General features: G+C 40.4%; 4 protein-coding genes across 5 annotated transcripts in view; all 4 read right to left on the bottom strand.

The window, feature by feature from the left end:
• LOC147164507 (NXPE family member 3-like) overlaps positions 1–6334 on the bottom strand; it is a 12619-nt gene extending 6285 nt beyond the window's left edge. The window contains exons 1-2 of the mRNA XM_086091436.1: positions 6171–6334; positions 1–344 (exon numbers count right to left, since the gene is read on the bottom strand). The exon at positions 1–344 is cut by the window's left edge and continues 438 nt beyond it. Of these exons, the coding sequence (XP_085947562.1) occupies positions 1–344; positions 6171–6263 (437 nt within the window). The 5' untranslated portion in view covers positions 6264–6334. The remainder of the gene's footprint in view (positions 345–6170) is intronic.
• A 1583-nt stretch (positions 6335–7917) lies between these two features.
• Positions 7918–12673, bottom strand: LOC147164506 (NXPE family member 3-like). The gene is made up of 4 exons (XM_086091248.1): positions 12405–12673; positions 8934–9067; positions 8639–8848; positions 7918–8471 (listed from the first exon to the last, which is right to left on the bottom strand). The coding sequence occupies exons 1-4, from the start codon at positions 12671–12673 to the stop codon at positions 7918–7920; spliced, it is 1167 nt and encodes a 388-aa protein (XP_085947374.1).
• A 487-nt stretch (positions 12674–13160) lies between these two features.
• LOC147164505 (NXPE family member 3-like) lies at positions 13161–20621 on the bottom strand. Of its 2 annotated transcripts, none has more exons than XM_086091358.1 (7): positions 20366–20621; positions 19996–20120; positions 19005–19147; positions 17327–18105; positions 16644–16714; positions 16355–16561; positions 13161–14916 (listed from the first exon to the last, which is right to left on the bottom strand). In XM_086091358.1, exons 3-7 carry the CDS (start codon positions 19137–19139, stop codon positions 14354–14356), a joined length of 1755 nt encoding a protein of 584 aa, XP_085947484.1. In that variant the 5' UTR covers positions 19140–19147; positions 19996–20120; positions 20366–20621; the 3' UTR covers positions 13161–14353. The 2 variants fall into 2 exon arrangements, with proteins under 2 accessions (XP_085947484.1, XP_085947483.1); XM_086091357.1 differs by having other exon boundaries at positions 20401–20621.
• Positions 20622–21559: 938 nt separating this feature from the next.
• Positions 21560–27187, bottom strand: cep97 (centrosomal protein 97). Its single transcript, XM_086091355.1, has 11 exons — positions 27051–27187; positions 26509–26651; positions 26266–26424; positions 26059–26160; positions 24744–24857; positions 24500–24666; positions 24168–24332; positions 23866–24065; positions 22908–23415; positions 22673–22748; positions 21560–22124 (listed from the first exon to the last, which is right to left on the bottom strand). Exons 1-11 carry the CDS (start codon positions 27082–27084, stop codon positions 21747–21749), a joined length of 2046 nt encoding a protein of 681 aa, XP_085947481.1. The 5' UTR covers positions 27085–27187; the 3' UTR covers positions 21560–21746.
• Positions 27188–27529: the final 342 nt, after the last annotated feature.

The following is a 27529-nucleotide window of genomic DNA, read 5'->3' as shown; positions in this document are numbered from 1 at the left end:
CGCTTGGGTTGGCCCTTGAAGTCGCGTAGTTGGACCTGCACTTCTAGCTCGTCACCCACGTACCAACTGTGGTTATTTTTGGAGGTTACGATGGTAAACAGGCTGTGGGCCGGGTCGCTCGTCTGGGACAGGTCGAGCGATGTGGAGCCAGAGGGCGGCTGGGGCCAGGCGATGGAGTTCAACAGGTTGCGTTGCTCCAGCTCTTCTTCAGGTGACGGTGGTTGGCCCAGATGAGGACAGAAGGTTTGCTTGTGGTGAAGTGTCAGGGGGCTTGCAGAGAAGTTTGATGATTGGATCTGGTTCTGGACCTTGTACAGTGCTGACAGTGGTTGGTACTTCCAGCTCTGAAGAGATGACATGTTATGGATATATGGTGACATTTTTCAACTATGGATCACTGTAACCCATACCCAACCCAACCATACTTTTTGTGCCATTTTTGTTTGGTGATGTGCCATGAGAAAAACGTCAAATATGTGCCTTTACCAAGTAAAGTTTGGGAAACACTAACTGCAACAGACCAGAGAAGCTCGGGGGATACATTAGATTCAAAGTTGACATTTTTTGTAGTTCTGACAGCTCATGACGCATGGAGAAAAGCATGTTTTTATTAACCAACACTAAACCTTCAAGTTAAACTCAAACTAAAACACACGGTCAACACAAATGCAAATGCACAGCTAATATTTAGCTTAGCATACACAGCATATATTGTACATAGATGCCCAAGCGTACACTACATTTACACATACGGTATATACTTTATGTTCCGCAGAATTGAATTGAGGAATCGGACTGGTAATCTGAATTGCTCAAATTCAAGCAATGCCCAACCCTAATATATATGTACTGTAAATGTTGTCTAAGCTAATATTTGCCCAGGGTTGTCACAGCATGGGTAGCATTCAAGACTATATTGACTGGGAGTGGCAATGCTTTGCAAATGTAGTGCAAAACTAAAGGATAATAAAAAATACTGTATGGGATTAAGAATAATGTGTGTGTGCCCTGCTATTGGCTGGCAAGCCTGGCAAACAGTTCCGGGCGTATCAGGATGGATGGATACTGATGATGCACAGGATCTCTCAATATTGGCGGAGGTGCTTGGATTTACTTTAGCATGAATGCTTCAGCTCCCCCCAAAATCAGTTAGACACAACTATGGGGTCTTCTGGGGGGGGGGGGGGGGGGGGGTGAAGTAAAATCAGTTTCTCATTAGGACGAGAAAGTTTTCTCGTTTTAATGAGAAACGTTCTTGTTAGGATGACAAACATCTTTACCTGTGAGCGGTAGCTTATTTAGCAGACTACCAGACCTCAGACATTTTAAATGTCTCTCAGACACAAAGTAAAGCAGCGGTGTCCTTATAATAAAACCCCGGGTGAAAATACCACCAAACTAGGTCCTGCATTGTCATTTACAATCAGAAATGCAAACCTGAATAGTTAGTATAGGGCAGAGGGTGTCCAAACTTTTTGTTCTGAGGGCATAATTGAAAAATCTTTCTAAAAAAACAAAACAAAAATGTAAATTGTAATTAATCAAGTTCATCAAAAGCAGTCAAAACAGGCAATTGCATATTGCTTATATAATACAGTGTTTTTTGGAAAAACTGCTACCTGAACATATTTCTATAAGGCAAATAGTTTAGGATTATACAAGATTTTGGGGTGGCTCATCAGGGGGTAGTGGTGGTGATGGCAGTGCGACACTGAAGCTTCGATACAAGCTTCAAACCCTGAACTACAATTCCATAGAACCACTGCTTCAAAGCTTGTTTTGGTGCGGAAAAAATCACGTGACATATGACGTCCGAAGCAGCGACTGATTCGTTGTTCGAATGAATCACTTGCCTGGTTCGCGGTCCAATCACGTGATTCTCGATTCTGACAGGTGACAGGTTGAAACAGTTTTGAATTTGAGCGTCAACCCTTTATAACCGCTCTAAACAATGTACTATTCGTGGGTTGTCGGTGTGTTGTTGGTGCTGTTGAATTGTCATTGCCTTGCGTTGTTACATTTGGTCATTCATGGAGTCAGCCAGGAAGAGAGGTCGTTCTGAAATGTGGGAACACTTCAATCTGATCACTCCTGATCAGGTCGGTGTGCTGGCTGTTTAAAGTTATGTATATAGATCAGAATCAGAAAAAACTTTAATTATCCCCGGGGGACAATTATTTATTGATTTATTTTTTCAAAGGGCTTTTTTTTTTCGAGGCGCAAATTAAATAAAAAACGTTTTGACTAGGACAGGAATGGAACCCGAGTTACCCAAGTGGCAGGTGATAATTTTACCACTGAACAACCAATGTTTGGTTGTAAAGCTTATATAAATAGGCTTTACCTTTTTTACTTTCTTCAATTGATTTCACCTCAGTCAGGTGCATGTGTAGAAACAGTATATGTAATATGATTAGTGTACCCATTTGGCTATAGCTTTATACAATCAAATTGCATTTTTATTTAAAAATGCTTTCTCTACAGGTCCAGTGCTTATCTTCTTATCTTTGAGTGACCATGACGCCCTGTCAGTTACACAAGCACACCCAACCTATGCCATATCTTACCAGCACTTTCTCCTCAATAACAAAATACACACATTCATCAGTCTTTATTTGTCAATAGAACATGCTATTCGGTCTTAGTGTGAGTCCATCAAAGAATTTTCAAAGCAAAGATGCTTTAAATCCACTGCAGCCTTGCAGTTTACCAGTAGAGGTCACTGTAACTGAAGCTTCGAGTAATGAACCTATTTTCAAAACAATTGGCTCAAGTGGTTCAGTGCTTCACAAAACCTTCATTTGCCCATCACTAGTTAGTGGTGGTTGCGGACCTAAATGCAGGGAAGCAAGGCAAGGAGGGAGAGGAGATGTAAAAAAACAAACAAAGGCGAACTCCAAATGGCAAGTGAAACAAAATGTGGGTATGACAACAAGGCCAAAAACTGGCAGCATGACGGGAAGAAAACGACAATGAATCGACGCAGACAGAGGGGAGACAGGAGACTAAATACACACACACACACTAACGACACAACAAGACACACCTGGGGTAAAACACAAGTGGCTGAGGGCACTGATTAGTTGATGCGAGGAAGGGCAGGATTACACTTTACAAGACCAAGGGAGACACACAAGGAAAAACAGACCCTTAACATGACAAGACCATGTAACAAGTAGAAAATATCAGCCCCTGCACTAAACAGCCGCTGAATACGGCATTCAGAACCAAAACGGGAGCAATCTGCAGTCACTTAAAATGTGATATCTGCTCACAATTTGGACCTTGACAGAGCAAAAAGTGAAAGGAACCATTTTTGCGTGTAATAATTAATTAGCTTTAATCACCACAGTGTCATGAAGAAAAATTTGACTAGTTGATTTAGTTAATGACTGGTACAAAAGAGATTAATGAAGAATTTAAACACTTTTATGAAAAATTGTATTAGTCTGATCATGACAATAAAGATGTTGTAAATCAGTTTCTAGAGATTCTCCCTCAAATTTGTATTCAGGATAGAGAAGGGCTGGATATGGATATAACAGAGGCGGAGGTGCTCTTATCGTTGAAAGCTCTGCAAAATACGAAGGCTCCGGGTCCTGACGGCTTCTCAGTTGAGTTTTATAAGACTTTTTCAGATACATTTCTGTCACCGTTGACAAATATGATTAAGGAAGCCCTAGAGTGTCAAACTTTGCCACCTACTCTTGAATTAGCAACTATAACGTTGCTGCCTAAACCTAACAAAGACAGGCAAAATTGCGGCTCTTACCGCCCTTTTAAATTTATTAAAACTAGATTATAAGATTATTTCTACATTGATTGCTACCAGATTGGAACTTGTCTTGCCTAAAATAATTCATCCTAACCAGACAGGATTTATTAAGACAAGGCAAGGCTCTGACAATGTTCGCCGGCTGTTTCATGTGATAGAGCAGTGGTGGGCAAACTCAGTCCTGAAGGACCGGCGTCTTGCAGGTTTTGGAGGGATAATAATATTAGGGATATTAATAATATCACAGGCATTACATTTGGCACAGCAGAACATAACATTTCTCGATGTTTTGATTTATGTGACTGACTTGGCCAATTCAGTCCCTCCACTTCTCCAGTGCTTACAAGAGTATAGTGACGCTTCCGGTTACAAGATAAATATGAGTAAGAGTGAAGTTCTTCCTTTAAACACACGTGATATTGATGTTAGATCACTTGTACATCCACTGAAAATGTGTCCAAATGGGTTTAAATACTTAGGAGTGAATATAAGAACAGATAGGGCCCAGATACACAAGTACTACATGACTATGGAGGACCAAAACTACCAAAATTCAAAATAAATAAATGACTAGAAAAATGACTAAATAAATGAATAAATGACTAAAAGTGAAAACAAAAACAGATATAAAAAAATATAATTCGAAAATTAAATCCCCCAAAATTAATATAAATGGAAATAAATAAATATATACATAAATAAATACATGTGTACTTAATTTTTGAATTATATTTTTTAGATCCGTTTTTATTTTAATTTTTAGTCGTTTACTTATTTATTTATTTTTAATTTTGACAGTTTTGGTCCATACTGCCAGGACAAAATGCTATTCAAATGAGGGGGCGTTCCTAAGTGTGTCTTGGGTTAGACTCCGCCGTTGCAAACTGCCTTTTATCGGTCGAGTGAGCGGCTCGGCAAAGAAGGAAGTCTTGCCAGCTTGCATGGAGAGCTCCAGCAATGGACGACTATCTTGTCCACTGTCACCACAACTTGCGAATTGAGTTGCTCGACAACAAGTCGAGGTGACTTCCTTGTTTGCCGAGCCGCTCACTCAACCAACGAAAGGTAGTTTGCGATGGCGGAATCCAACCCAAGACACGCTTAGGACTGCTATACACACACACACACACGCACGCACAAACCCTATTCCAAAAATGTTGGGACACTATACAAATTGTGAATAAAAACTGAATGCAATTATGTGGAAGTGCCAAATTTCAATATTTTGTTCAGAATAGGACATAGATGACAGGTCAAAAGATTAAACTGAGAAAATGTATAATTTTAAGGGAAAAATATGTTGATTGTAAATTTCATGGTGCCAACAAATCTCAAAAAAGTTGGGACAGGTAGCAATAAGAGGCTGGAAAAGTCAATTGCACTTATTAAAAAAAAACAGCTGGAAGACCAGTTACCACTAATGAGGTCAATTGGCAACTTAATTGGAGTATAAAAAGAGCTTCTGTCTCTCAGAAGCGAAGATGGGTAGAGAATCACCAATTTTTCCAATGTTGCGCAGAAAGATAGTGGAGAAATATCAGAAAGGTGTTTACCAGCAAAAAGGTTGAAGTAATCATCATCTACAATGCAAAACAACGTCCAAAGATTCAGAGAATCTGGAACAATCTCTGTTTGTAAGGGTCAAGGCCGAAAAACCAGGCATCACCACTTTCACAGAAGATCTTGCATTTGTCAACACGATAATGCCAGACCACATGCAGCACCAATTACAACATCATGGCTGCATAGGAAAAGGATCCGTCCGGGTAATGAAATGGCCAGCCTGCAGTCCACATCTTTCACTCCTAGAGCACATTTGGCGCATCATAAAGGGGAAGGTGCAACAAAGAAAGCCCAAGAAAGTTGAACAGTTAGAGAGACGCATGTTAGACAAGAATGGGACAGCATTCCCATTTCTAACCTTGAGAAACGTGTCTCCTCGATCCCCAGACAAACGTTTGCACACTGTTGTAAGAAGAGGGGATGCCTCACAGTGGTGAAAATGGCCTTGTCCCAACTTTTTGGAGATTTGTTGACACCATGGAAGTTCAAATCAACATAGTTTTCCCTTAAAATGATACATTTTCTCAGTTTAAACTTTACAGTAACATTAGAAAAAATTGTGCAGGTGTTCTGTTGAGATATTTATTTGTGCATTCAGGCTAGGACCGCCTGATCTTTATCCCGAGCTACAGTATTCCAAAATGCCTTGTAATTTATTTGGAATTAAATTAAAATACAATGCATGTTTTGTTCATCACTCATGCTTTCTTTACAGAAAATAAAGTACACACCTTACACATTCTGCCAAGGTATACATAAAACGTACGAGTAGCCTACAACTTCAGCATGCAAAATAAAATAAAACTTTTTTTTTTAAACAAAGTTCTCTTACCTCCTCAATGGTTATGTTGCGCAGGAGTAAGATGAAGCCGAACAGGGTGAGAATGATGAGGACATATTTCCAATTCCAAATATTTACGGACATGGCGACCCTAACTTTTATCGTGGTGATTACCTGTCGTAGTTGCTGTAATGATGACGTCACCACACTGCACAGACCTGCCCTTCTGTCCCGTAAGCACGCTGGCAAACACACATGCAAATGGCACTATATGACAGGTTTAGCTGCCCCCTCTGAAGAAAACATCACTTGACAGCCGAGCAATAATCCAAGTACGTCTATCGCAGATGACTTTGTTTTGTTCCCTGCTCTGTTCGGTGGGAAGGATTGCCGTTAAAATGAATAACTTCTTTAAATGCCATTCATTGCAAAGTGTAATGCAATTTTTCACTTCACAAATGTGTTGTTTTAAACACTTCCGCAAACACTCAATGTATGGGCTACAAACCCCAATTTCCAATTAAGTCGGGATGTTGTGTAAAATGTTTATGAAAAAATAACTGTCACGCCCCATCCCTGCTTGTGAAATGAAAATATATGCTATTTTTGTGTTTGTATTTTATTTGTATTTATTTGGCATATAGACAACAAAAATATATAATAACATGTAAGACTAGTAAGAAATTGTGCGTTGAGATCAGAAAACATCTCACCTCATTAGGGTTATATTCTGTATACAAACAAACACAAATATACTAAAGTAATACAAATAAATTTAGTACACTAAGGCATACAAGAAAAATACATTGTAAATTTTTCAACAAACAAAGTAAATAAATTCAACAGTAAAAAAAAAATAATAATAAAATAAACTGTCAAAATTCGAAATAAATAAATGACTAGAAAAATGAAATGAAATATTTCAGATTAGGGATTGGATTTGGAAGAAGGATACAGAATGTCTTAATTTCCACAAAACACAGGTTAATGCAATTTAATATTTTCCATAGGACATATTTTACCCTGTTGAGGCTCCATAAGATTAATGGGAATATTTCAGCAATGTGTCAGAGATGTAAGGTGGTAGAAGGTGACCTGTTACATATGTTATGAGAATGTTCATGTTTGCGAGACTCCTGGCCTTTTATTGTGTCCAGTGTCAAAGCGAATTGATTTTGACATACCTGATTATCCTAGGATTTGGTTGTTGGGTGACGTTCATTTGCTTAATGTGACCTTTCATAATAAATACCTGTTGTTGCTTGCCAGCACTGCTGGAAAAAAAGATAATACTTGCCAATTGGAAATCTGAAAAGAGTCACTGGCTGAACGAACTTTCTTCCTATTGTACACCTAAAAAGATTTTGTACAGTGTTTTTTAAATTTGCTATCTTTGACAAAATCTGGGGGACATTTCTTGATGTTTTGCTATGATTATCTCCTCTTGGGTGATATGCCCTTTTCTTTGCTAACCTAATGGTGTTATGGTACAGTAAAATCTAAATGTGTTTGGTAATGTGGTATACCATTCTGGGTTGGGCAAGTGGGTTTATTGTATTATATATATATATTTATATATATATATGTATATTTTATTTTTGTGTGCCTTTTTTGCAATTATTGGGAAACAAATGAGATGGTTGATTGTGTTGATGCATGTATACTGTTGTGAAAAAAAGAGGGGGAAAAAAATCTGTTTTTAATTCTATTCTAATGATAATACGACTTCTTCACTTATAACTTGGCGTGTTTTCATTCCTTTTCTTTGCACTTCCAGCCTGGTTCGACTTAGAAAAAATCAAACAGTGGTACGACAAACGTGGGACAACATCATGTCTACCATGTTTTTGACAATGGCCCGAGGTGGGTGGATGTTGTGAGGCTGGTGGTGCGCCACGCATATCTGCCAGGCGTCCACCAGCATAACGTTGAGATCCTTGAACATGGCACGCAGCACGACGTTCAGTTGCAGCGCAAACCAGTCACTGAAGATCAGGCTGAGCTCCTGATCCAGGGCCCTAGGGTTGGGCGTGCGGACCACCACCACCGTCGCTGGCGCCCGGTCCAAGAGTCGCTCCACCGCCTTGCGGATATGCCGGAGGCGGTGTATGTACACCTCCACGGGGAACGGACTGAAGTGAGCCCAGAGGCTGAGCGCCACCACCGTGTTGGGACCGCCGGTCAGGCCGTCCAGCTCGTTGGCAATGTAGCGTATCTTGTGTGCCATGACCGCAGTGTAGGAGACGATGGGTGGGCCGTGGAAGTGGTACTTGATCAGAGTGTTGTGGGTGCTGTCCACCGCCATGAAGGGCCCCACCTGTATTGTACTCTCCTGTTTGAATTCCTTCATCCCTGCAGAGCAGAAGACAATAAAGCTACATAAGAGGAAACAATTGGTCAGGAGCAAATGCCAGTTCAGTATTTTTCACAAGACGCTTTGATGTGGTCGCAAGCTTGCACTAACAACAACTCACACCACTGTCCCTTACCCTAGCCAATTCACCACAAAGCTATTGGACACTCATCTGGAAGCTCAGTAACGAGGTACTCGAACCACTTGCGCATGGTGGAGTCGCCATATAAGTAGACTAACTTGTTGGTCAAACACTGAGTGATGGACGCCCCATCAAATTGCCGCATGTTTAAGCCACCCAATGGCCTCCAAATGTCTTGGTAGTAGTATCCTGACGTTGCCAGCTTCCCGGGATCCAGTTTTTGACTGCCGTTTTCTAAATTGATGGCAGACACAATGACATGACATGATAATCGCCATCCCCCAAAAGTGAGAATCATTATTCTGAAAGTCAACAGTACCTTTCCTGGAAGGCAGCACGACAATGGTGTCCGATGTGGAAGCATGGATGGAAAATTTAATGTTCACACCACTGTTGTCAAAAAGTGGATTGCAACGGTTACAACCGGAATAGCAGCAATAAGATACAACAGTACTTGTACATGGATAAAAAGAGGGTGAGCAATTTTCAACAGTACACAGTAAATTCTGTAGAGTAAATTTGACTCTATTTAGAGTGGGACCAAACGGACTCGGTTTTAGAGTAATATTTAAACCTGGAAGAGAGTAAGATAAAGAATTTGAAGAAAAAAAGTTACTCAAGGGTTGAGGAACGAACTCACGACCTTCAGCTTGGGAGACAGGTCTGCTGTGTGTTAGTATATCGCTCGTGTCATCTGGAATCTTTGTAACTCCAAGAGACCAATAATAATAATAATAATAATAATAATAATAATAATAATAAATGTAATTTATCAGCACCTTTCATGACACCCAAGGACACTTTACTGGGTAGACTAAACTAAACTATGACAATTAAAAGCAAACCGAAAAATTAGGGCAGAGAAAAACACTTAAAAAATAAAATAAATAAAAAGGCGTAAAATCAATTCAGTAAAAGGAAAGACTGGCAGGAAACGCTAAGTGCACTAGGCAGTCCTGAACAGGCGTGTTTTGAGTCTTGATTTGAAGGAGGAGAGAGAGTCACTCTTTCTGAGGTTCGGTGCCAGAGTGTTCCAGAGCTGGGGGGCAGAGCAACTGGTGGCTTTTTTTTTTGGTCCAACTCCTGTCAATTGACAGAATGTCAATCAGATAACCATGACAACATCTTCAAAACTGAACATGCAATGAACAAAGCATACAACAATTAACCAATAACGGCAGTACTCAATGAAAGAGGACATGAAAAAGAAGCAGCTGTATCAAATTTAAAATGCTCTTTGAGAGTCATATCAAATTTGGTTTCTTGGCTTCGCTGTCACAATACTGGACTCTGCCTCTGGTGACAGGACTGTTGGATCTGGATGAGCACAAACATTGTAGGCCTAATCAATAACATTAAAAAGGAACATAGACGTCTAATTCATTTGAAAAAAAAATGATTGTGCAACAGTTAATTCTACGCATAATACAGGACAATTGCCGACCCAGTACAAAAGCCCAACACAATCTGTACAAGTCTTCTTACTAATAGCTCCAGCTTCATTCGGTTCCTTCTCCTAGACCTTCTCCTTCAATGAGGCCAACACACATTCCCCCTCCTCCAAGAACGGGACCACCTCCTCACCACCATGACTGGAGTCACCCAGTCCGTCAATATTTCCTCTACTAGTGGCCTTAACAGCTGATGTTTCTGCTGCTCGTAATAAATGCACATATAATCATAATAATGTTAACTATTGTGTTCTTAATATATACATAGCAATTGATGTAAGAAAAAAAACACACACACATAAATCCCCCCCCCCCCCACACACACACACACACACACACACACACATGCTTATGTGAAAGTAATCCAGCTAATTTGTCCACATATCAAATAATATTCCTCAACTGCTAACTGTGCTATGATCAAATCACAGATGTGGGTCTTCTTGATGATTTTTGATGGTGAGCATTGCAACAACAATTGCATTAAATGTATGGACTTGGGCTAATATTTAGCCATATCAAATGTGCTTTCCACCGGGCCTATACCTGTCGACGTGCTGCTGGAACCTGCCTCAGAATCTTTGGGCCCCCTTCCTCCACTAAAAAAAAATCTGTAATTTTTGCACATTTGGTTGCACTTTCATGAAGCATTTTTATTTTCATCCATCTTATTTTTTTCGGCACCACCCATTTCCGTCTCACCTGCCTTCTTTCATTTCGCCATTTTTCTCTTTTCAGTAGCAAGCTCCTACAATTGAAGGGGCTGGTGCGGCTCGTGCGCTCCTGTGGGCTAGTGTTTGTAGTTAGTTGGTTACTGCAGCGCTGCTTATTATTGGTCACAGAGCGACAATCCTACAAAGCAGTAAACGGTCAGTTGTTGCACGCCAGACGCCAGCCATGTGTACATGTCCTCCTCCGCAAGTGGCGGCCAGTGAGGGCGCATGCGGGGCCGTTGGCTGCTTTTTGTGTCAACAATACAGCGTCTCCGGGAGTCGGCCTGCATTTATAAAATAGTGGGCTCTGGGCTGACTGTACAAGATGGCTATGTGTATTGTAAAACACGAGGGGCGCAATAAAATAAAATAATAATAATAATAAACACTGGTCAAAATCGGCCTTGGACAAACCGCAGCCGAAATTTTCCTAAGGAATTCACTCTGGGGTAACAGAACACACAATTAATCTATATGCCGATGATATTTTACTGTATTTAGAAAAGCCTGCTATTTCGTTAGGGGGAAGTATTTAACTTAATAACTAAATTCTCACATGTATCAGATTATTCTATTAACTGGACAAAATCAACACTACTAACCTATTACAGAAAATTCATGGAACCCTGCAAGCCAGGATCCACACTACTCATTTCCTATAGGTAATTTAAAATGCTTAGGCATAAAAATCTCACCTAAATTAACTGATTTAAATCATTTAAACATTAAAAAGGGGGGTGCGGGGGTCGTGGGGGGAGCGGGGGCTGTGGACCGATGGGGTGCCTGGCGGGCCTGCCGTGCCCCGTCCTGCTGCGTTGGGGGCGCGGGCCGTGTTGGGGTGGGGGGTGGGGGGGGGGGGGGGGGGGGTTCCTGTCTCCTGGGTTTGCTCTCCAGCCCGGGGGTTGTCCCTTGGCGCTGCCGTGGCCCGGGGGGCCCTGAGGTGTTGCGCTTGCTCTGTCCTGGCAGGGGTCGACGGCTCCCCTCTTTGGTGGAGATTTTCATGCATGCCAGATCCACCACACCAGCATCTATCGAAACTCGAACACAATCTGCTTCTTCCTCTGGTCGTTGAATTGGTGGAGGCTGGTGTCTGTGGATCTCACTCTGCTTCGTCTGTCTTTCCTTCCTTTCCTCAGTCTCTCCTTTGGTCTCTTGAGGTCTCCCTAATTTGTTGGAATTTAGATGTTTCTGGGGTTGGTGAAAGACTCTGGTTGGTAACCCGGTGGTTAGTAGGTAATGTCTGGTCGGTGCTGGATTTCACTTTCCTTTCTTTTCTTTAAAACTTCCTCGGGTCTCCTGACAAACTCACGACTCTAGCTGGATTCTGAAGTATTCGGTTTAGGTGAACGGTATGGGATTTTTAATAGGTTTTAGGTGAACTAATGAGTACACACTCACACGCACACATGCACCCCCCCCCCCACACACACACATACACGCACACACACATGCACATACAAAATAAAAAATTAATTAAAAATGTTGTTTTTTTTCAATTAAAAAAAAGAGAGCAATGATGATGACATGTCAAATGGGTAAAATGACCGAATGAACAATAATGAGCTCTCAAAAAAATAAATAAAAAATAAATAAAAAATCCCCAATGGTCAGTCTGCCTCTGCTCACACCACTAATGCCGATCTCTCTTTGAAGTCGTGCAGGTGGATCTGCACTTCCAGCTCGTCACCCACGTACCAATTGTCATTGTTTTTGGACTGGACGATTGTAAACAGGCTATGGGCTGGGTCCCTTGTCTGGAACACGTCCGGTGATATGGAGCCAGAAGGCGGCTGGGGCCAGGCAATGGAGTCCAACAAGTTGCGTTCCTCAAGCTCTTCTTCCGGTGATGGTGGCTGGTACAGATGGGGACAGAAGGTGCGCTTGTCGTGAAACATCGGGTAACTTGCAGAGAAGTTTGATGACTGGAACTGATTTGGGCTTTTCAACTTCCAACTCTGAAGAGATGACATGTGCATATATGGTCACTTGTAACCTAAGGGAACGTTTTCTTGTTTTGTTTTTGCCGTACTAGAAAAAGTAATTGCACATCCACTACAGTAGGTGGCAGTAGCGCTCTTATTGTCAGAGTGTATGGAAAGAAGTATTAGCTCATCTGCAGAGGTGTGCTTACAACTATTTTATAGACAATTGATAAACATAATTCAGAAGCACTGCTATATATAGATGCAACAAATTCATGGATAATTGGTTTTCAAATCAAACGTCAAGGAACCGTCGTTGGACGTATAAAAAATACTTTTGGTTGAATGTGGCACATCTTACAAATTTTGCCAGGGTATGTAAAAAAAGAAAAAAGATTGAACCAACTTCTCTCACTTCAATGGTGATATTGTGCAGCAAAAAGATGAGGCCAACCAGGGGTGAGAATGATGAGGATGTATTTCCATACATTTAATGACATGGCGACCGTGACTTCGGTCGTGTTGATTATCTGTCGTTGCCGCAGTTATCACAGAAGTAAGCCCGCTCATGTGGCAGGTTTTCCAGGGAAGAAAGGGTGTGTTCAGAAACTGCATCTACCATGAGAGTGTGAGTGTTCTATTACAATCCAACAGATATCATATTTCCAGAAAAGTCCGGAGGGTAGCAGGTTGCATTTGGAGTGCATGTTTGTCCTCAGGATTTTGTTGGGATATTTATTACAGCAATATGACTATTTATCATCTCGGATTTAAATTTGGTTGACGTCAAACTTAACAAATTATTTTCACAATACTGAAATATTTTTCCTCATTAAATTGCAACATCAACGTGCAATATAAATTGTACTATTTAGAGAATGAAGTCATACTTTCAAAAAGGCAAAGATGTCCAATACACTATATGAAGTTTTTTTTAAATAAATAAATACATGACTTGATCAATTACCCTTTTTTTTCAGTCAGGCCCTAAAACACTTTCAACCACTGATCTGAATATATGACTGCATAGCCGATAGCCCATACGCGCCCGTGCAAGCCGTTGAAGTCACAGGGCGGCCATCTTGCTCCTCCCATTTGCAAGCAGACTACTGTATAAACTACGGTATACGCACAGATTAGACATATACAGCTCGTAGGCAGTTAGTATGGGGGTGGGGGGTTTGTGGCGGGGTGGTCACAATTTTTTAAGAAGTAGAAAAAATAAAATACACAAAATAACAAGTGGATGGTAGCCTATGAGCTGCTTTGAAGACCCCCTTTTTCTTTTATTGTTTAGTTCCTTAGACCCCAATATTAGATTTGGCTGAAGCATTTTTTTGTTATATTAAAGTTATAATTATTGAATAAAAAAAAGTATAGTTGCGTTTCCTCCTGTAAACATCATCAAGCATATAATTTATATATGTATTTAGGGCAAGTTGTTTAACAAATTTAAAACATCATAAACCATGCTGTTTCTACTAAGTATTGTCTCAAATGTTCTCCAATTTCGATACTGTAAATGTATAGGATCGTATGCCGAGAAACGTTTCTTGGGAGGAGCAATATGGCTGCCTCATTGCTTCAAAAGTCCTGTCCTATCGGCTATCCAGCCATATATTCAGATCAGTGCTTTCAACCAATTTTCGAAAATCACACATTGCTCCTAGTCCCGTCACGACAAACGTAGGACAACATCATGTCTACCATGTTCTTGACAATGCCCCTCGGAGGGTGCAGGTGGTGAGGTTCATGGTGCGCCACGCACATCTGCCAGGCGTCCACCAGCATAACGTCGAGACCCTTGAACATGGCACGAAGCACGACGTCCAGCTGCAGCGAAAACCAGTCGCTGTTGTACAGGCTGGCGTCCCGTTCTAGAGCCTGCGGGTTGGCCGTGCGGACCACCACCATCGTCCCCGGCGCCCGGTCCAGGAGTCGCACCACCGCCTTGCGGATATGCCGGAGGCGACGTATGTACACCTCCACGGGGAAGGTGCTGAAATGAGACCAGATGCTGAGCGCCACCACCGTGTTGGGACCGCCAGTCAGGCCGTCCAGCTCGTTGGCGATGTAGCGCAACTCGCTGGCCATGACGGTGGAGAAGCGGATGGGTGGGCCGTGGCAGCGATACTTGAGTAGAATGTTATGGGTGCTGTCCACCGCCATTAAGGGCCCCACCTTTTTTGGACTCTGCAGGTTGAATTCTTTCATGTCTGCATGGGAGAACACAATAGAGCTAAATAAGAGGAAACAAGTTGTCAGGAGAAACGGGGTCGGAAACGGGGGACCCAGCCCCAAATAGTTCATTCTAATATAATAATATACCGTAAAAAAAAATTATATACTATTTAGCGCTATTATGCAAATAGCATTCGGTTGTGACCGCAGCATTGGGCAAGTAGCCTCGTGTGGCTCTTTTGGCCCTCTCCTGTGGCTCCCTGTAAAAAAAATAGTAGAACGGAATAGCTATATATTATTTATATTTTTTAGATAAAATGTTCTTCAAATGAACTAATTATTGTGATTTAAAAAATGAGTCATTAAATATACATGTCAGAGTCCACATGAAAAAGAGAGATGAAAGGTAAATGAAAGTTTTAAATATTACCTAAAAATGTCCAAAAAGTGACTATAAATATCCAAAACTTAATAGGAAGAGCAAAAAATTATCATAAAATGTCCATGAAATTGACATAAATGTCAGAAAATTTAATTTAAAAAAAGGTTGATAAGAAAATGTTCAAAATGTAACCATAAAATGTCCAAAAACAAAAGAAAAGTAGAAAATCTCCACAAATTTCTTTGAAATTGCAAAAAACAAAAACAAAAGTCTGGAAATTTATTGAAAAGGGCAGAAAATAAAAATTTCAAAAAATAACCATAGAATGTCCAAAAACAAAAGAAGAAAATTACTATAAAATGTACACAAATTGAAAGCAAAAAAGGCTCAAATTAAAAAAAAGTAAAAAATAATAATAATAATAATAATAAACCATAATGTCATGTCTTGTTTCGTTCTGCCCTCTGCTGGTCATTTGCTTCCTGCCTTTTTTAGTTTTCCTGGAGTGTCGGTGGGCGGAGTTTCTGTGTCTCAGCTGCAGGCAATCCTAATCAACAGGCTATTTAGACACAGGACTCACGGGAGGAAGATTGCCAAATTATTGTTTTTGCTGCTTGCCATTGCCTCAGCATTTTGTTACTCTCGTGCTTGTACCTGTTCTCTCCTAGTTCCTGCCAGCATCACTTTTTGTCTTCTGTTCTTTCTTGTAAGTACTGCTGTGATTGTTCTGGTTGTAGATTTGTACGTACCTTGTGTAGGTCTTTTTGTTTTCATTCTTAATCTTAGTTAGTAGCCTATCTTCCTCCTGTGGTACTCCGCCGAATTTCTCATAGAGGGACGAATGGAGGAAAACACCACTTCGGTGATGTTTTTGGTGAGGAATTCGATTTTTTAACATGGCGAAAAGCTCCAAAAAATTAATTTAATCCCTTTAAAGGATTTTTTTTTTTAAAATACGCTAAGTAAAATATTTTATTTCCATATTTATTTAAGTACAGTGTCAATGTTCAAATTTTGCATAATGTTACAGTAGCTTACAATAATGTTAGATACACGTTTAGCCGTCACGCCACTGCGACGGAAGCGCTCACCTGGAAGCACAGTGAGGAGGTACTCGAACCACTGGCGCACGGTGGAGTCGCCGTACATGTGAACGACCTTGTTGGTCAAACACTGAGTGATGGCAGATGCCCCGTCAAACCTGCGCATGGTGACGCCGCCCAATGACCTCCACGAGTCCTGGTAGTAGTACCCAGACGTCGCCAGCTTGATGGGATCTGGGTTTTGACTGGCGCCTTCTACATCGACGACAGACACAATGACGTGAAAAAAATCGCCATCCCCCAAAAAGTGAGTTATTAGTCTGAAGGTCCGCAGTACCTTTCCTGAAAGGCAGCACGTTGATGGTGTCCGTTGCGACAGCGTAGATGGGAACTTTGACGTTCACCTCACTAATGTAAAAACAAAAAGGGGAAGAAAAAAAAGTCAGTTACAAAGTTTGCAATAGCAAAATAAGAGTTTCGCACCCATTTTTTTTTAATCTATTAACCACATTTCTAAAAACCTAATTCCTGTCCTGTGAGACTTGCGAGCCGTCACTATCATAATTCATTAGAAATTATTATTCCATCGATAAATGACATTTATTTGCATTAAAGTGCATTGAAAAATATTTTTTTCTTATTGTTTGTTTTTTGTTTTTTAATGATCAAACAAAATCAAATTAAGCAATATCATATGAGAGGGCGAGAGCCTCTCAATTATTTTCTGTTTAAAAAAAATAAAAAAGAATTGATGTTTTGGGGTCCAATTATTGTTCTGTTTATAAAAACGTTTCAAAAGGTCGTATAGATGTCAAACCCAGTTTACCCATTGTTTTTAGGAAATGACCATAAGAGTCAACTTTCTCTAAAAGTATCTCTTGGATCTTTCTTTGTCTTTAGGAAGTAACTTCCCAAACCAAGGATTGCGGTCCACAGATTGTTCTCTTCCAAATAGCTTTTTGAGCAGAAAAACTATTTCTAGGTAGACACTTTTGAACAGCTCATGCCAACAGTACAAACCTCTGGAAGAGCAACGCTTCCTTGTTGGTGATGATGTTTTTGAGGTAGCCTCCCTTGGCATGGTTGATTCTGGCATCACAGCTGAGCATTTTGGGCTTGTAACAAAACCACGGCTCACCCGAGTAAGGGTCTGTGTAGTTGCACAGCTGTCCCTGGTCCTGCGGCAAGCACATGTTGCACTCTGTCGTCTCAGCGAGAAGGCCGAGGCGAAAGAGGCTGACGAAGAACACCCGATCGGGCCGTTTCTCCCGCAGCCTCCGCAGCACGGCGATGGCCTCGCTCGAGTGCACCATCATGACCGCAACATGAGCTGGGCCCTCCCACAGCAGCGGGAATAGAGCGGAATAAAGTCCGTTGTTGTGGTCCAGCACCTGCCCGGCAACACCCGCCCCGTAATTTGGAGAGCGCAACCGGGCCAAAAGCATATCGCCACCGTATCGCTTGGGTCGGCCCTTAAAGTCGTGCAGGTGGATCAGCACTTCCAGCTGGTCGCCCACGAACCAACGCTGGTCCTTTTTGGAGGGGATGATTTTAAACAGGCTGTGAGCTGCGTCACTCGTCTGACAGAAGGTGGGAAATACGGAGCCAGAGGGTGGCTGGGGCCAGGCGATGAGGTCCAACAGGTCCCGCTCCTCCAGCTCTTCTATCAGTGATGGTGGCTGGCCCAGATGTGAACAGAAGCTATGATTGTGGTGGAACGTCGGGAGGCTTCTACAGGTGATTGACTGGATCTGGCTCTGGAACTTGTACAGCGCTGACATTGTGTGGTACTTCCAGTTCTACAGAGATGACATACAGTACATGATCTGCATATGTGCTCACATTTTGTACCCATGCATAAAACTGAATAGGAAGTCGGACTTTTGATTGAGTTGACTCATTTGAGTGAATTTCAAGGCTAATACTTTGAACTTACTGGTGGGATTTTTTTTTGTTGCCAAAATTAGTTACACTAAACTGCTAAAGTTTAACTCATTCATTGCCACAAATTCATTTTTAAAAAATCATTAAAAATTGGGGTCAAGAGGCGATAAAAAAATTTAATTGTAAAAAAAAAAATCATTAAAAATTAGGGGCAATAGACGATTACATTTTTTAATTGTAATTAATCGCATGACTTTACTAGTTAACTCTCAATTAATCACAAATTGTATATCGGTTCTAAATGTACAATAAAAAATTCTAGGTTTTCATACTCTTAAAGTTTTTTTTTTTTTTTAAACTAATACAAATAGTTCAAATGAATTTTTTTTTTACGTTTATAGCAGTCAATGGCAGTGAATGAATTTTATTTATTTTTTTAAAGAAGAAGAAAAGATTAAAAGTTCTGGGTGTCAGGCGATTAACGTTTTTAATCGCATGACTTCACTAGTTAACTCGCGATTTAATCACAAATTTCATATCTGTTCTAAATGTACAATAAAAAAATTCTAGGTTTTCATATACTCTTTGACAAAAGTGGGGAAAAAATGTTAAACTAATAGAAATAGTTCAAATGAATTTTTGACATTTATAGCCATCAATGGCAGTGACTGAGTTAAAAATCATTTGGAGCAATCCCCATGAAAAAAAAGCTAGTACAAATGTACTTTCATTGCTGCTTGCAGTTTTAATCTTAATACGTGTCCCCTTTTGTTTGGGCATGGCTACATTGTTCCAAGGCTCTTTAATCGCTCACCTGCCCATTGGTAATATTATGCAGCAGGAAGATGAAGCCTAAAAGGGTGACAATGATGAAACCATATTTCAAAACATTTCCAGACTTCATGACCACTTTGATAGTGTTGAGCCGCTGCAGAAATGATGATATCATCACGCCACCTTGAACACACGAGAGAGAGAAAGTGTCTGCTTCAACAAACCAAAAATTGTATGTTGTCTTTCAGTATCAAATTGGCAATACATATGCATCCATAAATTTCCAGGAGCCAAGCGCACACAAATTTGATCTGAAGAATAAGAATGTAGCTGCTATATTGGGGAAATTCCAAAAGTACATGAGAAATTATTTTAATAAAAGAGCTAATTAAACTAGAGAGAGTAGACATTCTAGACTATGTTAGTGGTTTGGTTTATTTCAGTTTTCTTGGTTGGTGTAATGCATGACTGATTGGTTATTGCCCTAAAAATAAGAATGCAATGTTAAGATTCTGAATAGAAAACTAAATTTAAAAAAATGAGATGAAACAGCAAAACTATCCCCATATTCGGCCAATTATTGGTTTCATTTAAGTTGTCACATGATGGCAGGTGTCATACAATGATGTCATTAATGATTTGGCATAGGTTTTGATTGATTTATATTATTCACAGATGTTTGATAATGGTTAAACAATGGATGTTACTTAGCTTTTATTTTTATTTATTGTTTTACAAAGGCTTGTTTGTAACTTTTGTATAATAGTTGATACGTTTGCATTTTCATACCCTATTGAGATTTGTATTTATTTAATTATGTAGGTTATGCATTGCAATTCATTTGTCAAAAAAATTCTTATTACATTGGTGTTCATTTGTAATTTACTTGTGTATATACCTTTACTACATCCCGTTTTGTATTTTCAGAAATTTGTATATGCTTATTATTTGCAGTCTTATATTTATTGTTTCTAGTGTTTGTCAAAATGATTTTACTGCTATTGCGCATTTGACGCCTTTTATGTACAGACCTTGTGACTGTCGTCTTTATCTTGTAAATATGTTGACATGAGTTCATCTCCATCTAGTTAAGAGCTGTGTGCGGGATTTGACGTCTGTGCTGTCTTAACGGCCACCAGAAATCCTCGGGCTGTCCCTGCAGAACAGTGGATGTCATTACAATACAAGAGTTCTTTCAGTCTTACAAAAAAAAATTATTAAAAGAATCTTCCCAATCTGGAAAATATAGTCTTATCGTTCTCATTGACAACAACAACGCAATATTCAGTAATTTACTCATCCTACTGACGGCACCAACAAAAGGTAAGGGAAACATTTTGTCTTGTTCTTAAAAACAAATAAAATACAAACGCACATATATATATATATATATATACCCACACAAAAGGCAGAACTGATGGAAAACGTGAACATACACAAGCTGGTCTGTCCACTACTACATTCAAGCCGGCCATCTGAGATAGCAGAAGCACACGGCTCGCTTCGGAAGGAAAACCGAGCGTCCTGGTTCCTGACAGAGGTTAGAAATGCATTTTCAAACCAATTCCAATTCCACTGAATATGAATCCCAAAACACGACCAGCGTGTCCACAATTTGGATAACTGTCGGTGCGACACATCCCTGGCCCGGTTAAAAAAACAAATATAGTTTGCTCGTCATCGACTGTGATTGGCTGCTTTCTTCACTACTTCCGTATTACTTTTTTTTTTTTTTACTTTATTGAATCCACAATGTACAGTATAAATGAAAACAAAGATATAGGAAAGAAAGTGACAACTACAGGTTATAATATTTCCTGGATAGAAATTGCAGTAATAATTACAGATTCGCATCTTATCTGGTCCAGATGGCCTTGGATCAAAGAAGAATTACAATTATTAACAATTACTGTACAGTAAACATCAAGATGTGGGCGTTGGCTTGGTAAATTTACACAGTGAATGTAGCGTAGTGAATGTGTATGGAACCGTGCTCAAATAAAGAAAAGGACGGTATTATCTCAGTTATCTAACCTCTATGGTTCACATATAAAATGTTTCATAGAGGGTTTAAATTTGGAATTGATACAATTATTTAGGTCAGTCCAAAAGTCGTACAGTCTCAGAACCAATGGGATACTGTTTCCCTCTATATTATTGATCAATTTGAAGTTTTTGGTTTTTAAAGGCAGAGATGATACTTGATTAGCTGTTTTCCATTACTTTGTACTTTCCTGAGTATTTATTTCTTAAGACTACTTTTTACTTTTATCTGTTACATTTTAACATTAGTATGTGTACATTTTACTGGATACTTTCAAAACAAGGTAGTTTTTTTTTTTTGCATGAAAACGATTAAAATAACAGACTTGGAAAAAAATAAAAATAAAAATATGGATATGTATTAAAAGGAGAAATATAAAATCAAAGGTTATGACAAACTTCACCAAAAGAAAAAACAACTTATTTTTGTGGTGACAAGCTTGACTTCAGACTTTGGTGGAAATAAACCAATGTTCAACTCTTTGTAGCTTGGATGTGCATGTATTGTGTAGGTTTATTTTCTCAAAATGACAAACATCCAGTGAACAAGTGTGCAGTGATATGCTTTTTATTGCAGTGTAATTACATTGTACGCATATCAGCAAGAACAAGTTTACATTCCAGAGTCCTTAGATTTTTGTTCAGCAAATAAACGCTCACTCATGGGTGATAGACAATAAATATAAGTGCAGTCTTCAGTCAAGCTTCCATGGGCAAATTTCTTATGACGCAATTTCATTCAGTGGACATCTGCCTGGTCATCTTCGGTTTGCATGGATGAGGAGAGTCGCGATATTGCTGCCTGCTCGGCTTCTTCCTCCTCCCTCTGCTGCAAGGAGGTGGCGTACTGCTCCAGGAGGCTGCAGTCTGTGCTGTCCACGCCTCTGTCGGGCGCTCGCACAGTCGTCACAGACCCACTGCTCTGGAAACTGTCCTGCTCCTCGCTTGTTGTCATTTGGAAGCCTGAGTCCGGTAAGGAGACATCCGTGGCCACTTGGTTTGCAGTGCAGCTAGCTACGGGAAGGGCCGCCGGACATGGTCCGGGAGAAGTGGAGACATGAGTGAGGCCGGCCAGCTGCTCCTCGACAGACTGCTTCCACTGCTGCATGGACTGGAGCTGGGTTGATGCAAAAACAAATGTCAGTCATGTGGCTTTGAAGTCAAGCCAGCATGAAAAAATATTTGACATTTTGGACATGGAACTCGGTATGTAGAAATGATTCTGACTGTGTCCAATTTTGATTTCTACTTCCTGTTTTCTGTTCACCTTCTCGACTGTCAGTTGAAATCTGCATTGACCGTAAATAGGACTGATTAGAATATTCTGTTACTGGTGCCATCTTTTTGTTCTGTGTGACAAGAAGGAGTGCTAAATGAAAATGTGCAGTGCCATGAAAAAGTATTTGACCCCCATCCTGACTTCTGATTTGTTGGAGATATTGATCAGACTTAAATGCTCCAAGCATTCTTGTATATTATGCACAACGAGCTTCCGCATTCGGCAAAACAATATGAAGCAATTCCTTCCGGCTTGGTTGAATGGAAAAGCCTGATGACAGGAAACAACTGAGAGTGGAGAACTCTCGATTCAGAAACATACTGCAACTCACAACTCAAAGACGTATTCAAAAGCTCAGCTCAAAGCTATACAAAAGATCAGCCTACCTGTTTCCATAGAAATCTGACCGCTTCCTCTTGAACCGTCCTTTGTAACCTCTCCTCCTCACACTGCTTCTGCACCCTGCAAATAAATGAATATTTTCAGTCTTCATATATATATATATATATATATATATATATATATATATATATATACACACACACATATATATACATACATATAATACAGTTACTGTACATAGCTAAATAAGGCCAACAAAAAGGTATCTATTGAGTGTACCTGTTGAATTTTAAGGACAACGATACGATGTGATCTTGCATCCTGCGCAGGCGGATCTCACTGCGCACCTCTCTGGCCTTGGGGTGACAACACCGCGTGTACCAACCCCTCCACCATGACTGGATCTTTACAGCTGCTCTTGTTGCTTGCGCCGACTTGTTGACAAAATGTAAAAACGTTTCTTCTTCTGGGGCTTTTAAATGTGGCGCGACGGTGTCTTCTTCCTCCGGCGGGGGGGCGCACGCCGTACGCCTGGGTGCCAGCGAGTCGGCTTCAAACGTCTCCGTCTCGTCCTCGCTGTCCGAGTGTGGCGGCCGTGGCTCGAGGTGAGGCGTGACGGGCATGAAAGTGGACTCCGAAGCGAGCATGCTGCTGTTCAGCTTGTCCTCGTCGGTCTGCACATCTTCCAAATGGAGGTTCTCCTCTCCCAGCTGTGGGCTGCTTATACATGGAAGCGAAGTGCCGGACGAGTCATAGCTCATCCATGTATTAAACTGCACTGCTCGCCCTGTGTGGAAAGACCCAAAGTACACAGACGAGTTGACATTTGATTTACCTTCTTTTTTTCTTTTTTCTTTTTTACTTAAAAATTACTACTGTTAATGTTAAAGTATTTTTTTGGGGTAATATTTTACAGTAAAGTGAATGAGTGGATTAATCACATGCATTTTTACATTGTGCTTTACACCCGGCGACTGGCAGGTGACCAGTCTCGGGTGTACCCCGCCTCTCGTTAGCTTAGTTCATTAGCTGGGATAGGCTCCAGCTCAGCTGTGACTCGAAGGAGGATAATCACTTGGAAATGAATGCAATACTTTACGTGGAAAAAATAAAAGCTTTCCACCTGATAAACGCCTTACCTCCAATGGGACACCTGCCTGTCAATAAACTGTATAAAGAAATACAGAACATCAATGCTAACTATGCTCATATGAGAGACAAAACAGCCTCTTCTTGCCTCTTTCCCGGTCTGATATGACAGCAGCTGGTGGTGGTGGTGGTGGTGGTGGTGGTGGTGGTGTTATTTTCATCGCCTCTACAGTGTTCCCTTGTGGCGATGTACGCAAAGTGTCTGTCGTTTCCACAGCTAGTTGAGTGGGCCGAGGAGGGCTTGGACAATCCCCGCGGGTCTCTTCTAACAACTGCATTTGGTGAAACCTTGTGAAAGGAAGTCATGAGTCGTATCAAATTCCTGATTTTTGCTGCCGAGTACTCAATTTCCCGCATGGAACCACGCACAGCACGAGCTCAGGTTTCTACCTTTGCTTATTCAGGATCTTCTCCAATTTGGCATCTTCCGCCATCACCAAGGGCGATGAAGTGGTCCGGAGGCAAACGGTGGAAAGGTACTGAACAAGTTCTACATGCTGGCCTGTTCGATAGAAGTGACCTTTTCCCTGGCTATAGAGCCACTCCGCTTTCAGTCTGGAATTGGTTACAGAACATAGAAAAGGTTTACCAAAAACATTGATCAAATTGTGACATTCTGGCCCAATGCCAACAAAAGGTTTATTTGAAGACACAGAAAAATGTGATGCGTGTATTCTCCCTACCTTTGAAAGTGGATAGCAACAAAGCCCAAATGTACTTACCCTTCTTTTTGGGACACCACAAAGCCATCCAAAACTTTGAGGCTCTGGCACCAGTTCATCACATACGGCCGGTAGTCGAATCGCGGCAATGCCGGGGTTGGCATCACACAAGGGTTGTTCATAATGGACAACTGCTCCAGCTTGTGGAGGGAGGCCAGGTGTGCCACCTTTGGACCAAAGTGAGCATCTATAAAAGTGTACATTAAATCTCTGGATGCTTCTGAAGCAATGAAGGAGTACTTACTTCGGTGAGATCTGTTATCTCATTGGATGCTAACGACAGGATGGACAAATGGACGGGGAGGTTGGCGGGCACAGTGCGGAGTGTTGTTACACTGTTTCCGTGCAGAAGAAGTGTCTGCAAAATTGAACCAACAATGATCTCAAAGCCTTCTATAATTCAAACCTAATTTGTTAAATTGCACTGAAGCTTTGTTAAAGAGAACATAGCATGGGAAATTATTTCAAGGTTATATAATTATGATTTTTGAGCATGATTATTTACTCCTAGGCCATCTAGGTAAGTTCAGTATTTAAAACCCCTAGGCGGTATTGTGACCTGTTTTTTTTTTTTTATGTTTCTGACCAAGCCGTTTCAAAATAAAATACCTATCATGCTGGATATGTAGAAGCGGTAAAGGACAAATTTGCTTGTATTATTGCTCAAATCCGCACTTTAGTTCATGATATATTACTGATTTACAATATATACCTATTTGTTTACATCGTGAACAATGACATGGCTGCACATCAAATAATTTTGTAAGTTTACACCTGTAATTGTAGTACATAAACTGTCTTTCATATTAATTAATGCTTTATTTTCCTTTATCTTAGTAAACTAAAATATATAATGCAGTACATCAATATTTTGTAGTGCAATAAAGATTAATTGATCATTTGATGACAAATACATTATAAAAAGACCTTGAAAAAAATAATCACATGAAATCAAAATCGCAATATTATAGGAACAAATAAAAACACTGCAGGAAGGTTTGATTTAAAGCATTTATCTTTTTTTTCTTTTCTTTATCTTTATTTACTGTTTTTGGGTAGTGTTGTTCCGATACTGTTTTTGGCTGCCGATACTGATTCCGATCCGCAGTATCTGCCAATGCTGATAGCGTACCAATACTGATACTACGTTGTTTGAAAAAAATTAAATTCTCTCCTGGGGCACGCTAGGTTTGTTTGTTTTTTCTCAATATGAAAAAGCTGCCCTGCCATTGGTTCAGAACATTCAAGGGCCAATAGGATATCTTGTCTCGGCATGCAGTGAACATGTCACACATCAGTGAATGTCGTGCACAAGCAAGACACAACATGCTGCATTCAAAGTCCTATATTAGCATCGGAAATAATGGCAGTAGCATGTTAGTTGTTACTCATCAATGCCGATACCACTGTTTTAATGCCATATCGGGGCCTCTCCCGATACCGGTATCGGAACAACACTAGTTTTGGGCTCACATATCGTACTCCTGGACCATGTTTTCTGAGAACCACCCATACATGTACCAAAAAAAGAATAATGTTTCCTTTAATGCGATACACACCTTTAGTGCCACAAGTTTACTCAGATCCCCAATGTTAGATATGCTATTATCTGAAAGATCCAAGTGTTGAAGGGAAATGCAGTTGTTCAGCTGCTCAATAACCTGTACAAAAACAATCACAATTAAATAAACATTTGAGAGAGTGAGTAGTGGTTTAATCTATTGTATTTTTGTACACAACAGTCAGAAAAATCAGAAGCGCTTCACCTTAATTGCGTTTCCTGACAGGTTCAGCCATTTGAGGTTAGGTAGGTCCCGCAATCCCTCAATGTAGCCAATACTGTTATTGGGAAGATTAAGGACTTGCAACTCTTTGAGCTGAGACACACCCATCATTCTGACAAGGCGATTGCTGGCTACAGACAGCTGAATAAGAAAAGACCAAAGAAATGCATGTACCAAGAGGAATATAGTACTGCATTTGTTTCATGGGTGGGGTGAGTAACGCACCTGCTGAAGGCCAGGGTTCCTTTCAAGATAGTCCAGTTTCATTATATCATTTTGGTCTAGGATAAGTGTGTGTGTGTCCTCGGAGCAGAGGAAACTGGGGTCAAGCTTCCGCATACCCCGAGATGAAAGATCTACCACAGGCCCTTTTGGGGAAAATACATGGAGACAGAATAAAACGATGAACAATGATTAAACATCATTATCAATTTCATGAAGTAAACGACAGGACATGGTCGTTAACGTTATTTACTAGCTAAATAAAGTAGACTAAAAATGTGTTGTTTAAGTTAAAGTGTTCAAAAGATCTGACCATTGAGACACGACTACACATTAAATATATATATATTGCAAATCCGTGTGCGCTTAAATACAAAGTGCTGATTAAATTCATCATTATTTGGCAATATAAGCAGATACTGGCAAGTGACACTCCACTCACAGAGAAAACAACACACCTTAGCTAACGGTGGTGGAGCTTAATATTCGTGGAGACTAACCATGAAACAAAAACGCTTGTATTAAAACACAAATAGCAGACTTACCATTTGTATCAAACTGTAAATCTGATACCCCCATTCTGTCGCCGCACACTCATAGAAAAATAGCTGGTTAGCGTTAGCCTGGGTTACAAGACGCGTCCGTCGCTAGCATGAAGTTCAAACGGTGTACAAAGGTGTAGCATTTTGGGAAATGTATTTCACAGTTACTGCGCTCCTCAGTATGGCGGCTGGTCCAGTATGTCGTAAAAGACTACACTTCCTGCTTGTTGTTCACGGCAGGCGCGCTCAACGTCGCAACGCCACGCAATGTTGCAATGGCGATAAATGTGTTAACATGTCAAAATGTCGAGTAATGATATTAATCGCAAGCTTTTTCTCTTATACATCAATTAACCAAAATTTCATGTCACTTGCAAGGACGTCAAACTGCTAACTGACGTTTCTCGTGTAGGATTATTTTGATTTTTTTTTCCAGTAAATAAAATTAAACATTGAGTGTATTTCAGTCACAGATGTTATAT

This window comes from Leptonotus elevatus, chromosome 12 (genome assembly GCF_054856555.1).
Source record: "Leptonotus elevatus isolate MCC_2025b chromosome 12, RoL_Lele_1.0, whole genome shotgun sequence".
NCBI lineage: Eukaryota > Metazoa > Chordata > Actinopteri > Syngnathiformes > Syngnathidae > Leptonotus > Leptonotus elevatus.
Note: the sequence above shows the minus strand (reverse complement) of the source record. Positions and strands in the feature narration are given on the sequence as shown.

Excerpts from the sequence above, each read along its gene's own strand:
- cep97 (XM_086091355.1), bottom strand. The coding sequence starts at position 27,084 with ATGGGGGTATCAGATTTACAGTTTGATACAAATG. Across the intron at positions 26,425-26,508 it reads GGAACCCTGGCCTTCAGCAG|CTGTCTGTAGCCAGCAATCG; the intron begins GTGCGTTACTCA and ends TTTCTTATTCAG. Across the intron at positions 24,066-24,167 it reads AAGATCCTGAATAAGCAAAG|GTTTCACCAAATGCAGTTGT; the intron begins GTAGAAACCTGA and ends TCCTTTCACAAG.
- LOC147164506 (XM_086091248.1), bottom strand. The coding sequence starts at position 12,673 with ATGTTTCACGACAAGCGCACCTTCTGTCCCCATCTGTACCAGCCACCA. Across the intron at positions 8,849-8,933 it reads CGTGCTGCCTTCCAGGAAAG|AAAACGGCAGTCAAAAACTG; the intron begins GTACTGTTGACT and ends CCATCAATTTAG. Across the intron at positions 8,472-8,638 it reads TACTGAGCTTCCAGATGAGT|GGATGAAGGAATTCAAACAG; the intron begins GTCCAATAGCTT and ends TCTGCTCTGCAG.
- LOC147164505 (XM_086091358.1), bottom strand. The coding sequence starts at position 19,139 with ATGATATCATCATTTCTGCAGCGGCTCAACACTATCAAAGTGGTCATG. Across the intron at positions 16,715-17,326 it reads GAAGCGTTGCTCTTCCAGAG|TGAGGTGAACGTCAAAGTTC; the intron begins GTTTGTACTGTT and ends TTTTTACATTAG. Across the intron at positions 14,917-16,354 it reads CCTCCTCACTGTGCTTCCAG|ACATGAAAGAATTCAACCTG; the intron begins GTGAGCGCTTCC and ends TCTCCCATGCAG.